The sequence below is a fragment of the Mastomys coucha genome, unplaced genomic scaffold (genome assembly GCF_008632895.1).
Source record: "Mastomys coucha isolate ucsf_1 unplaced genomic scaffold, UCSF_Mcou_1 pScaffold18, whole genome shotgun sequence".
NCBI lineage: Eukaryota > Metazoa > Chordata > Mammalia > Rodentia > Muridae > Mastomys > Mastomys coucha.
In genome coordinates this window covers 71,194,457-71,208,468 of record NW_022196900.1, presented here as the reverse complement: position 1 = coordinate 71,208,468, position 14,012 = coordinate 71,194,457, and the positions used below count along the sequence as shown (strand labels likewise).

At 35.9% G+C, this 14,012-nt stretch overlaps 1 protein-coding gene across 2 annotated transcripts in view; it reads right to left on the bottom strand.

The window, feature by feature from the left end:
• Window positions 1-4,343: 4,343 nt before the first annotated feature.
• The window catches only part of LOC116096415 (selection and upkeep of intraepithelial T-cells protein 1-like), a 22,843-nt gene continuing 13,174 nt past the window's right edge, over window positions 4,344-14,012 (bottom strand). For both annotated transcript variants that reach the window (XM_031378213.1, XM_031378214.1), the window contains exons 4-8: window positions 12,605-12,886; window positions 8,423-8,533; window positions 6,254-6,361; window positions 5,650-5,772; window positions 4,344-5,228 (exon numbers count right to left, since the gene is read on the bottom strand). In XM_031378213.1, the coding sequence (XP_031234073.1) occupies window positions 5,053-5,228; window positions 5,650-5,772; window positions 6,254-6,361; window positions 8,423-8,533; window positions 12,605-12,886 (800 nt within the window). In that variant the 3' untranslated portion in view covers window positions 4,344-5,052. The remainder of the gene's footprint in view (window positions 5,229-5,649; window positions 5,773-6,253; window positions 6,362-8,422; window positions 8,534-12,604; window positions 12,887-14,012) is intronic.

Sequence of the window (14,012 nt, the reverse complement as noted above, 5' to 3'; positions counted from 1 at the left end):
TAGAATCAAAGACACAGAAACAAACCCATATACCTATGGACACTTGATTTTCAACAAAGAATGAAAAATAATACAATCCAAAAAAGGCATTTTCAATAAAGTCTTGGTTTACCTGGATGTTTGCATATGAAAAAATAACTCCAACAAACTAAATATCCCAATTAAAAAATGAGTTACAGAACTAAGCCAAGAATTCTCAACAGAGGAGTCTCAAATGCCCGAGAAGCACTTACAGAAATATTCAGCATCCATACTCATCAGGGAAATGCAAATCAGAATGACTCTGAGATTCTGCTTCACATGAATTAGAATGGCATATGCTGGCAAGGATGTGGAGAAAGGGAAGAGTCCTCCATCTGCGGTAGGATTGTAAACATGTACAATCACTCTGAAAATGTATCTGCCAGTTTCTAAGAAAACTGGAAATAGTTTTATGAAAAGAACCAGATATACTGCTGTTTGGAATATACCCAAATGATGCTTTACCATAGTACAAGGATTTCTGCTCCACTACATTCATAACAGCCTCATTTATAATAGCCAGAAACTGCAAACAACCAGTACCCTCAAAGCTCCCAGGGACTAAACCACCAACCAAAGAGTACACATGTTGGGGACTCATGGCTCCAGATGCATATGTAGCAGAGGATGGCCTAGTCAGTCATCAATTGGAGTAGAAGCCCTTGGTCCTTTGCAGGTTCTATGCCCCAGTGTAGGGGAATACCAGGGCCAGGAAGTGGGAGAGGGTAGGTTGGTAAACAGGGGGAGGGAACAGGGTTTTTTTATTTTTGTTTTTTTAATTTTATTTTATTTTTCAGAGGGGAAACTGGAAAAGGAAATATATGACATGTAAGTAAAGAAAATATCTAATAAAAAATAAATTTAAAAAAAGAAAAAGATCATTCACCACGATCAAGTAGAATTCATCCTAGGGATGCAGGAGTGTTTCAATATAAGGAAATCTATCAACATAATCAACTTCATAAACAAAATCAAAGGAAAAAAACACATGATTATTTCATTAGATACTCTAAAAGCATTTAATAAACTTCAGCATCCCTTCATGTTAAAAACCTTGGAAAGACTCCTTGGAAAAGAGTTCAAGGTCAATACCTACACATAGTAATATACAGCAAACCAGTAGCCAACATCAAACTGAATGGAGAAATTTGAAGTAATCCCACTAAAATCAAGGACTAGACAAGGCTGCCCACTCTTTCCCTATCTATTAAACATTGTACCTGAAGATCTAACTAGGACAATTAGATAATAAAAGGAGGCCAAAGAGATACAAATTAGAAAGAAAGAAGTGAAAATATCATTATTTGCAGATATGATTGTACATTTAAGTGACCACAAATATTCTACCAGAGAACTCGTAAAGCTGATAAACAACTTCAGCAAAGTAGCTGGATATAAAATTAATTCAAACAAATCAGTAGCCTTCCTCTACTCAATGGATAAACAGGCTGAGAAAGAAATTAGGGAAACAACACCCTTCACAATAGTCACAAATAATATTATATTCCTTGGTGTGACTCTACCCAAGCAAGTGAAAGATGTACATGATGAGAATTTCAAATCTCTGAAGAAAGAATTTGAAGAAGATCTCAGAAGATGGAAAGATCTCCCATGCTCATGGATTGACAGGATTAATATAGTAAAAATGGCCATCTTGCCAAAAGCAATCTACAGATTCAGTGCAATCTGCATCAAAATTCCAACTTAATTCCTCATAGATTTAGAAAGAGCAATTTGCAAATTCATTTGGAATAATAAAAAACCCAGGATAGCCAAAACTATTCTCAACAATAAAAGAACTTCTGAAGGAATCGCCATCCCTGACCTCAAGCTGTATTACAGAACAAGAGTGATAAAAAACTACATGGTATTGGTACAGAGACAGGCAGGAAAATCAATGGAATAGAATTGAAGATTCAGAAATCAACCTATATACCTATGGTCTCTTGATATTTGCAAAAGGAGCTAAAAGCATCCAGTGGAAAAAAGATAACCTTTTCAACAAATGGTGCTGCTTCAACTAGTGGTCAGAATGCAGAAAATGCAAATTGACCCATTCTTATCTTCTTGTACAAAGTTCAAGTCCAAGTGGATCAAGAACCTCCACATAAAACCAGATACACTGAAACTTATAGAAGAGAAAATGGGGAAGAGCCTCAAACACATGGGCACAGGGGAAATATTCCTGAACAAAACACCAATGGTTCTTCTCATTTGATGTTGAAAAAGCCTGACAAAAGCAGGTTGGTATAACATGGGATGGGGTGGGGTGGAGTAGGGTGGGCTAGGGAGTAATAGGGTGGGATGGGTGGAGAAGGGTGGGGAGGAGTAGAGTGGGGTAGGATGGGATGGGAAGAGTAGAGTGGGGTTGGGTGGGAAGAGTGGGGTGGGGTGGGATGGATGAATGGGATGAGGTAGGGTGAGAGGCAATTGGATAGGATGGATAAGATGAGATGCATGGGCAGGATGGACAGGGTGGGATAGAATGGGTAGGGTGGGGTGGAGTGGGGTGGGAATTAGTGTATGTTTGGGATTCATAGGGTGACATGGAATGGATTGTGTAGAATAGGGACAGCTCTTCATCTTTTCTTGTATTGTAGGCCTTTTTGACTAAGTAGAAATAAAATGTATTAAAACAGAAAAGAAAAAAGAAAAAGAAAAAGCCTGACAAAATCCAACACCTCTTCATTTAAAAAGTCTTGAAAACATCAAGAATTCAAGGCCCATTCCTAAACATAATAAAAGCAATAGACAGCAAACCAATAGCCAACATCAAACTAAATGGAGGGATACTTGAAGCAATCTCATTAAAATCAGGGATCAGACAAGACTGACCACTCTCTCCCTATCTATTCAATATAGTAAGTTCTAGGCAGAGCAATTAGACAACAAAAGGAGGGCAAAGGGATACAAATGGGAAAAGAATTCAATATATCACTATTTGCAGAAGATATGATAATATAACTGAGTGACCAAAAACATTCCACCAGAGAACTCCCACAGCTGATAAACAACTTTATCAAAGTGGCTGGATATAAAATTATCTCAAAGAAATCAGTATCCTCTAATCAAAGGATAAATGGGCTGAGAAAGAAATTAGGGAAAGACCACCCTTCTCCTCTGTCACATGTAATATAAACTATCTTGAAGTGACACTAAGCAAGTGAAAAATCTGTACAAGAACTTCAAATCTCTGAAGAAAGACATAGGAAAAAACTTCAGAAGATGGAAAGATTTGTCATGTATCTGCAGGATTAACATAGCAAAAATGGCCATCTTACCCAAAGTAATCTACAGGTTCAAAGGAATATCCATCAAAACTAAGTTCTTCACAGAGTTAAAAGACCAGTTCTCAAGTTCATCGGGAATAACAACAACAACAAAAACCCAGGATAGCAAAAACTATTCTCAACAAAAGAGAACTTCTGGCAGCATCACCATCCCTGAACTCAAGTAGTACTACAGAGCACTAGGGATAAAAACAGAATTGTATTGGTACAGAAACAGGTAGATCGATGCAATAAAATTGAAGACTCAGAATTAAACACATATGCCTATGGTCAACTGATCTCTGACAAAGAAGTCAAAACCATCCAGTGGGGAAAAAAAAGAAAAGGTATTAAATCATGCTGGCTCAAGTGACAGTCAGCATATAGATGAATGTGAATTGACTAAGTTAAAATAATGAACTGCCACATGCTGTGTTTGACTTAGAAAAAGCTATTGAAAATACATTTGGTGCTTATATGAAAAATATAATAAATTATCCAAGGTGTATATGGTTTTTATATATTTGATAAAATTTCCTTCATACTATTATATGTCCTTTAGATCTATAACTTCCAAAGTTTAAGTTATGGAATTATAGCATCAACCCTTCAAAATAGGAGGAGAAACAAGCTGTTTCAGGAAAAGGATATAGATATTTCACCTAAAACCAAAACCACAGACTATAGCCCAGTATTCCAACACAAACTGACAAACTGAAGTGAATACTAGATAATGAAATAGTTACTTTTCTTGGCAGAAGATTGGTACAGAATGCTAACTTGTATTACAGCATGTATACACATGTCTATTGCATTACCTACAGCCCAAATGTTGAGTTTTGATAAGTACTGCTGAGGCTTGTCAAGTATTCTTATTTTGGCCTCTCCAACTGTACATAAGAAAATTCTACAAAAATCCTATAGAAAACCAAGCAAAATGAAAATAAAGCATATTATTCTTTTGATTTTAATTTACCAGTCTATTTTGTGTAATAACTTCTCTGCATAATCCATAAAAATCACTACTTATTTTGTATTGAGAGGAAAGATCACTGGAAATAAAATTATAATTTATTAATCCTGTGCACATCTTTAATCCAATAATTTAAGATAGTAGGTTATTGGTAGATCAAATAAACAGGTGCTGAAAATCTCTGTAGTGGCTGACTTTTTTCATATCTCTTGCTGCTTCTATAAAGGCAATAGGTTGTAAAATAAAAGCAAGGCATTTAACTTTAGGCATTAATTAGGGAATATTTCCAAGATATCAATGTAGGGTTGGGAATTTTCTGGCCCCATTCCTTGCGAAAACTTTCATGTTTCTCATTGAAGAAATTGTAGCATTGAATTATCATATTTAAATTAATTTATTTACTTATATGTTTACCCAGACCACACTTTCCCCTACCTCTTCTCAGCCAAGTCCCCACTACCCCCATTGCACTCCCCGACCACCATCAATTCCTCCTCCAGTTTTCTTCAGAAAAGGGCAGGCCTCCACGATATCAACCAGCCATGGCATTTAAAGTTGGAGTGAGACAGGGCACCTCCTCTCCTACTAAGCCTGGATGAAGCAACCCAGTAGTTGGAAAGGGTTCCAAAACCAGGCACCAGATTCAGAAACAGCTCCTGCTCCCATTGTTAGAATTCTTACAAGAAGATCAAGCTACACAACTGTAATGTATCGGAAGAGGGCCATGGTCAGTCCTATTCAGGCTCCCTGGCTGACAGCTCAGTCTTTGTGAACTTGTATAAGTCCAGGTTAGTTGATCCTTGTGGTTTTCTTGTGGTGTCCTTGACCTCTTTGGTTCTTACATTCCTTGCCGTTCCTTCTGTAGGATTCCCCAAACTCTGCTAAATGTTTGGATCTGGGTCTTTGCACCTGCTTCCATTGGCTGCTGGGAATATCTCTCTGAGAAGGATTTTGCTGGCACCAAACTATAAGTACAACAGAGTATTATTAGGCATCCTTTCATTGACATTTTTGTCAGTCATGTTTATTTCTATACTAGGTCTCTAAACTATTCAGCCTCTGGGTCCTGGCCTTCAAGGCACTGTCAGGGGTGGGATCCTCCTCATGTCACAGGTGTCAAGCTAGACCAACACTACCAAACATTTGAGATGAAATGGGAAGAAACCTTGCAAGCCTTCAGAGAATGGATGAAACATAGTAGTCTTTCCACTCTTCCCTGATCCATTTGTCATAAAGACCCTGAAGGTCTTTATGGAGCACACACTTTTTTCCAATTTTTCTTTCCTTTTGACTTAAGATACAGTGATTAGGAATTTCAATTTAAAGACATCTTTACGTCACACAAAAACACACTCTACGAATCAAGTCAACACACATCACATTTACCTCTCAATTTGAAGTATGTATAGGAAATGAGCATGGTGGCAGACACCATCAGTGAACACAGGATGACACTTATGTCTTCCACCCACAAAGTATCCAATTCAAAATGTGTATCTGAAACAGGAACTAAAGAGAGTTGGAAAAATTAGGAAGGTTGCAACAGAGATGGGATACCTGGACCACAGAGCTAATGATAGATTAATTTCTCAGGTTGTACTGCTCTGTGCCATCTGTATATATGAGTGTGGGAGAGAAGGCTAAGATATTGATTTAAAGCAGTGTCCAAATCTCACAAGAGTTAATTAATAAAAAAATATTGAAAATACAGCTCGTTTGTGAACTATGCATTAGGCTTTTGGGCTATAAACTCAATTATTATGAAGAATTACCCCATCTTCATTTTCTTTACCTTCTTTATATATCTTCTATTATAACTATAAAATTAAAGAGTCTGCAAACCAAATTGTAGGACAGGTAATTGAAAAGTCAACTGGTCTTGCAGTCTAAGCCACCAATCACCCTTCTTTAGCCAAGTGCTTTACCAGTGACAAGACATTTTAGAAAAGGGATATTTGCTAGAAGGTTAAATATACTTGATGGCACTTACCTCTTTGTTTCATATATAAATACATTATGACTGATATGACAATCACCACTGAAGAAATCATTATTAATAGGCCTATCAGCCAAGGAGCATCCCATGTACACCTATAACCTGGAGAAACAAAGTTATAATCACCATTTATGGTGTAAAGTTTCCTATGATTTTGAAAGTATATCAAGAAAGCAGGAGCAATAATCTGATGTCATATTTCTATGGTCACTAGGACATAGCTTGACTTAGGACTAAAACTCACAGATCTGATGGTGACATGAGAGAGGGGCAAACTGTTTACAGGGTGGAATGAGTTCTGGGTTGAGACTGGCAAGCCCACAAGGAGAAGCTACTCTTGGCTGCCTCTTGTCAATCAGTCTGTGATGTAATAATTCCCATTACAAAGTTAACACTTCACCCTTGTAAATGATCCATTCAACACTTTGTATACAAAATTAGTAAAATGTTAGGTGCTCAAAGTATACCAATGAGAAACACTTGAATAACGGAAGGAGATTTTTACAGTAAAACTCTATTTAGAATTTTTTTTCTACTGTAACTCTCTCAAAAGCTTTGGAAAACCATATTTAACCCTTAATATCTAAAAAATGTGGACACACAGAAAATGTGTTCTACATTTAAACAAATGTTTTCTGTTTTTTAACATTTTATACAATATAAGTTTACTGTTCTCTCTTCCCCTTTCTCCCTCTAAACCTTTCTATATTGCACACCACACATTGATCTATTTCAAATTAATGGCTTATTGTTTCATTAACAGTTGATGTGTATGTGTGTGTGTGTGTATATGTGTGTGTATGTGCACATGCGTGCATGCGCATATGGCATGAGGATCCCAAGGGTACAATATTTTCACGAATGCCCTCATTGATAACTAACATTATGACCTGCTCAACAAGAAGGAATCATGACTGGTACTTGAGTCCTAGATAATCATCCAGGGCTAGCAAAATTATTTATGTTGAAGGAGAATCTACAAATTTCATTTTGCTAAGCCTCCATAATTTCTAAGTACATTGTAAATATTTTTCCTTAAATCTATAGTTTAAAGAATTCAGTAACAGTATGCAGATATAGCTTAGTTGATAAAGTGTGTGCTTAGTATGCACAAATACCTGAGATCCATCCCTAGCATTGTATAAAACCATGCTTACAGCACACACCTATACTATTAGTACTAGAGTGGTTGAAGAAAAAAAAAGCAAATTCAAGGTTATTCCCATGGATAGTAAAATTGTGACTAGTATTGGCTACACACTTCCTGGCATTCCTTTCTATATTCCTTAGATGCAGTGGTAGAAAATGGGAGCTACTTGAGTAGGTTTAGAAAGCTCAGACTAAAACAGAAGTTTTTAATGTGGAGAGGAAATTCATGAACTTGTCTGAGTCAACAGCAATGTTCTCAACTAAGTGTACTAATTGTGACATCACAAGACTGAATTCCTTAGCTGATGGACAAACTACACTTGGAAGGAAATCTAGGATGCCTAATTGTGCTCTTCCAAAAGAGATCTCTTTTGAGGCCTCTTAAGTGGAGAGCACCTTCCAATCCAAGACAGGTTTTTTCATTAATTAATTTATTTATTCAATTACATCCCAATTTTAATAACTCTTCTTCATCTCCTCCCAGTCCAAGTGTTATTGTTTTATTGCTTTGTTTTTGTTTTGCATTTTATATTTTGGGGGGAAATTCTTCTCTTGAGAACTGCATAGTTGAGAATGTATGCTAACTTTTTCTCCTATAATAAATTAATAACCTAATGTCACAATTAGCACCTCTCTCACTGTGCTCAGCTCTCCCTTTTCTCTGATGAGTTTTTACCATAGTTGAGAACATTGCTGTTACCACAGATAAGACCACTGGATCCTTGAGGAAATGAAGTGACAAATGCAGTAAGTTTTAAAACATTTTCAAGGTTGGTTTGGGTCTTCAACACAATCAGACAAAAAAAAATCCAGCATGACTGAGATTCCAGGAGCCAAACAGAATTATCAGTAGATCCATCAGAAAGAGAAGACGCATTAGGAACAAGGAATAGATAAAGACAGACATCTAACTGATAACACAAAAAACATTAGAGCACTTTAAGACAGAGAGACCTACAAATCAAGTTTTGTGCAGTGTTAGCTCCCTCCCCTACTCCCACATGGCATACTTACTATTATGTTTACGATACAGCAGAAAACTAGAAACCAAGACAGAGAGCCCCATCACAAATAATATTATACTCAGAACCATTTTCCAAATCTTATTCCATGAAAAAAATGCATCTGTAATAAAGGATCACAAATCTTAGAATATAGAAATTAACATGTCTTTAGGTCAATACATTTCAAATGATGAATTTGCAAGGCATGTACCTATTCAAGATCTTATACCTCTGGCAGATTAGATGTATTACATTTTGGAGAAAATTATCATGGACTTAATGAAAAGCACAGCATTGTCTGAAGTAAACCTAAGCCAGGCATGAGTAAGTCTGAGACTGATGCAAAGCTAAATAGAAAGTTATACATTCTTTCCCATTTCCTCTCAGGAGCTTTTTTGGTAAAAGAGAAGAGGCAAAGCTAAGTGATTTTTTTCCCCTGCCTATGGCTAAAACACAGGTTTCCAGGAACACAAAAAGGTCATTCCTAACACCATGTTCCAGCCCTTTGTCCAAGCTCTTATACTGTGTGCAGTACTGAATTCATATGAGAATTAACTTGAACTCCTGATCCTCCTATCTTTACCCCCACAGTACTGGGATTACTAAAGCACACCAGAAAGTACAGAGTATGTGGTACTAGGAATTGATCTCATGACTGTGTGAATCCTAGGCAAATTCTCTACCAACTGCATTAAAACTCTACAGTTGGTAGAGAATTTGCCTACCCCAACACATATACAGCAGAGAACTGCTGGGTCTGAGTTCAGTCAGAGAAGTTGTACCTAACCCTCAAGAAACTGGAGATCCATGGAGTTTAGAGATCTGGTGAGGTGGGGTGGGATTGATGACATCCTCATGGAAACAGGAGGCAGAGGTGAGAGGTATGGAATATGGAAGAGCCAGAGGGTAGACCAGGAGGGGAATAAAATCTGGAGTGTAAAAAAATAATAAGTAAACAAACAAACAAACAAATAAATAAATAAATAAGAGATTAAATAAAAAATTAAATAAACTAAACTTATAGGGGATGTTAAAATGGAAAAAAATAGTATCTTCTCTAAGGAACTACTGACTTATACAATATGCTTTGCATGCTTTATTCAAATTGTACATAAATAACAAGTATCTCCCTTTTCCTGTTTTCATATATATGCATATGCTATAAGTGCATTATATATGGGTCTGTATGTGTGTTTCTATACACATAACATGTCATACATGTATATATAAATGTATATATATACATATATATATATATATATACACACACACATACACACACATACCAGCTGTCAAAGAGAAGGAGTGTGTGTAAGTGCATATATATTTGTATACATATAGGCTATGAACTCTAAAAGGAGGATAGAATATTTAAATTTTATTTGTACTTTAGAATTATTTACATTCCTATTTCTGATGCAACTAAAGTACAAAGACTTACTTTTCCATTGAAGAATTAATTGAATGAGAAAATGAAGTTAACCAAAGAGACTGAATTGTCAAAAGTGGTAGGTGAGTTACTCCTATATGATTCTCTAGAGTTCTCAACATGCTTCCTTTCATTTTAGTCTTACATTGTCATCATGAATACATATAAACACAGCCACATGCATGATTATTTGGCACTTTATAAGGCACACTTTAAGTTTTATTTTAATTCAGTTATATAAATTGGTTTATATAAATATAAATTAGATACTATGCTATACAATATTTCAAACAGTTTACAGGCATCAATATATACAACCAAAATATTAGACTTTTATAATTTTGATACATAGGTAGGTAAAGGACAATAAATAGAATTAAGTTATACAGTGTGTTAAAAAGAAATAATACTAAAGGAATAAGAAATGGAAAAGTGGCAGAATGCCAGGTGTGTGGAAGGGACAGATGACATGCTTTTAGGTTGTTTTGTATAAGTAGTCTTTTACAAGATCACTGACAATTGAGCAAAGAACTGTGAAAGAAACAAGGAAAATAAGTAGTATATACAGCATATTGAGTTAAAAGGCATTCAGAGTGAAGATCTCACAGCAGGAGTTAGTCTCCACAGATGAGAAGCAGCAGAATACATGTAAATAGATTTGTGTGGACAGTGAAGACCCTTAGGAGATGAGATCAGATAAAGTAATGGGCACGTACAACATATAAAGCTATTGAGGCATTTGTTCTGGAAAAAATATTTTAACAAGTCTTTCTCCTATTTCTTGATTTTAATTAATCATGGGCAAGAGTGGTAATGGGCAACTTCCAGCTTCCTATTGCTAAAACTGAGCATGGGTGATTGTGTCTTAAAAGTGAATGGCAGGGGTAATATGGTCAAAAGACATGATGAAGAATCCAGTCAATCTAAATCCACTTTTCTCTCTGCCCTGTTCTTTTACGAGATGCTCTATCTCTAATATCTTAAATTCTAGAAGAATAGGTCTGACAAACACCTTGTACCCCAGGACTATAACCAGTAGATTCCTCCAGTCCTTACAAACTAGTAGATTCCTCCAGTTTTCTTGGCTTCATTACCATGGTATCTTCCTTATATATAACATGACAATGACAACACCTGATGCCGCTAGAACAGCCATCTGATTTGTCTTCCCACTTTGGTAACACAAAAATTAAAGTTAAATATCATGCATTACCATCAAAATCATTTTCTAAATTTTATTCGACTTATAAGTGTGTGTGTGCATATCTGTATATGTGCACGTGCACCCATGAATGCACATTTGAAGATCAGAGAACTTCTCATACTGGTGGGTTCTATCTTTTAACCATGTGAGTCCCTGTGATCAAACTCAGTTCAATCACCATCAAGCCCTTTGTCTGCTTTTCATTCCAAATACTATGTCATCAAGTCCCAGACTCAAATTTCTGCTTTGAAATTACAGTAACAATGAGACTCTGGGTAGACCTACTGCTTTCCCATAAATAAAAAAGTCAAGTATTACTTCAAGAATTTTGTTTAGAGAAGCTGAATATATGAAATATAATTTGTAAGGCAATAAATTCATCAAGTATCACCCATGCTGGCTAGCTTATTTAGTACTGGAAGTTTCTATATGGGTGGCTCAGGGAGAAAAGGCATTAATGGTCCTACCTAATGCTGAACTCTGCATAATTCAATACTCATGTGTCTAGCAAAATATGTGTACTGGAGCAATGGCACAACAATAAAAGAACAACTGTGTTCTGATTTTGTTTGAGACCTGTTTCACAGGAGGGAATTTCATGCCTGATACTAGAATCCTACTCAAAAGTCCATGGCACAGAAATTCATAAACACTAGTGTTAAAACTGCTGTTGATATTTTTCTCAGTGGTTGTGTGTCAAGTTGTCTTCTAAATAATTATGTTTACACCCATAATCCTAGACTCCTCTCACCCTTGGTCAGAGAAGCTTCTTGTGCAAAGAGTAGTAGTCAATTATCACAACTGACTGAGAATAAGAAACAGAATACTCTCAGCCCCTAAATATGACATCTGTATTAGTCTCACCGCCATTCAGTCTCTGAGAACATCTCTGAAGTCATGACAGAAAGAATATGATAGCCAGAAGACAGGAAGGAGTGCTGTAAAATGTCTTTTGGATATGGCACAGATTACACAATCATGACCTCACAACAGATGGGCAAATCCTCAAAGGATCAAGCCAATCAAAATCACAGCACAGGTAGGGGTAAGTGATCTCTAGATACCATGCTAAACTATTTGCAGGAGATAGTTGCCGACAGACTGTAATTCATTCTCTGTTGAGATGTGATCACTGGAAGATTTCTCATCCAGTGGTGCCTCTACAGGCATATGCACAGGGAGAGCACTAACTGGACATTGTAGGTTATCAATAACAAAAAGGACATGGAATTGGGACATGTGTGTATTAAGGAGGCTATGAGGCTGGGGTATTGAAAGGTAGAAAGGGGGTCAGTATATTTATATATCACTATATACATGCATAAAATTTCCCCAAATAAAGAAGTTTTTCAAATTGCCAAAGAACTTTAATATAAATAAGGAAAAGCAAATAAAAATGTGGAAAATAGAATAATCATGGTAAAAGTAATATGATGAATAAAACCAAAATAAAGTAGAGCTTGAGCATTCAAATCAAAAAAGAAAATGAATCATTTTGTTTAGCTTTAAACAGTCGTACAATGGATACTGATACTGAAGAACAAATACACAGACTTTACCTGATAGGATAACACTTGCCCTTTCCTCTTGGCCTGTCAGAGGGTTCTGAAGGCAGCAAATGACTTTCTGGAAGAAGTTGTCTCTAAGGAGAAGGGATATCTTCATATTGAACAGTTTGTTTCCACCCTGTGAATGGGATTTTGATGCAGCTGGAATGACCTCCCCTCTTCTGTCTCGCCATTCCATAAGAGGCTGTGGGAACCAACCTCCAGAGTGACACTCCACTATCACACCTTTGGTAGTAGGAGGATGCACATGAATTTGTACACGTAAGTTTATAGCTGGTTGCGAACACAAGAGTAAAACAGTATTTTTAAGTTAATAAAGGGGGAAATAATACAGAAAAGAATAAAACTATCTCACCCATTGTAATTGATTACTAAAACCTGAAGAGGCAAGGGTTCTGATTGCATAAACTTTCAAAATAGAAAAGTACATGATAGAAAGCCATAGTCTGGACTGAAAATAAAAAGGTTAAAAATAAGAAAAGTAATAGTACACTACTAGCAATACATTCTATATTGTTATTTATTGATTCACTCAAATTATTATCTATTTTTATATGGATTCATTCACAATATTTACTTCTTACTAACTTGAGACTAGCCTAGAGCCTGGCAGTCGTGGCACATGCCTTTAATCCCAGCACTTGGGAGGCAGAGGCAGGCGGATTTCTGAGTTCGAGGACAGCCTGGTCTACAGAGTTAGTTTGAGGACAGCCAGGGCTACACAGAGAAACTCTTTCTTGAAAAAAAAAAAACAATAAAACAAAAAAAAGAGAGAGAAAGAGAAGAAGAAGAAAAGAAAAGAAAAAGAAAAAGAAAGAAAGAGAAAAGAAACTAGCCTAGATTCTTGAAATATAAAAATAAAACAAAATCAAGAAATCAATATTTATATACTATAGAATCTGGGATTAGAAATTTTTTCTTATAGTCAACACTTAATCACTCTAGATCTCTGATTTAAATAATGAAATTAACAATATAATACAATTTTGAGTCTTTAACTGAAACTTGAATTGTATATTCTTAGCATACATTTGATACATATAGTATATATCATATGAAATAACTAATACATTAGTGTCTTCAAAATGCATTACATACTAACTTGAACCAACTTTATGTCTTTGAAAATGTTAGCACATTATATGGGCTATAAAACTTGCCTAAAATGTGGACAGGAAAGAACTGTGATTTAACCCAACCCAAAACAACTATGTCCTACAAATCCCTCTGATATAACAAAATTAGCTTGTATCTTTGATATCTGATAAAGTTCTACTTTCTCCATGAGGTGGTTAAGTGCCTAAACTATGGCAAGTGATATTGAAGAAGAGAATAACTAATGTTAGGTTTTATACAAATACACACACACACACATAGGTATATATATATATATATATAT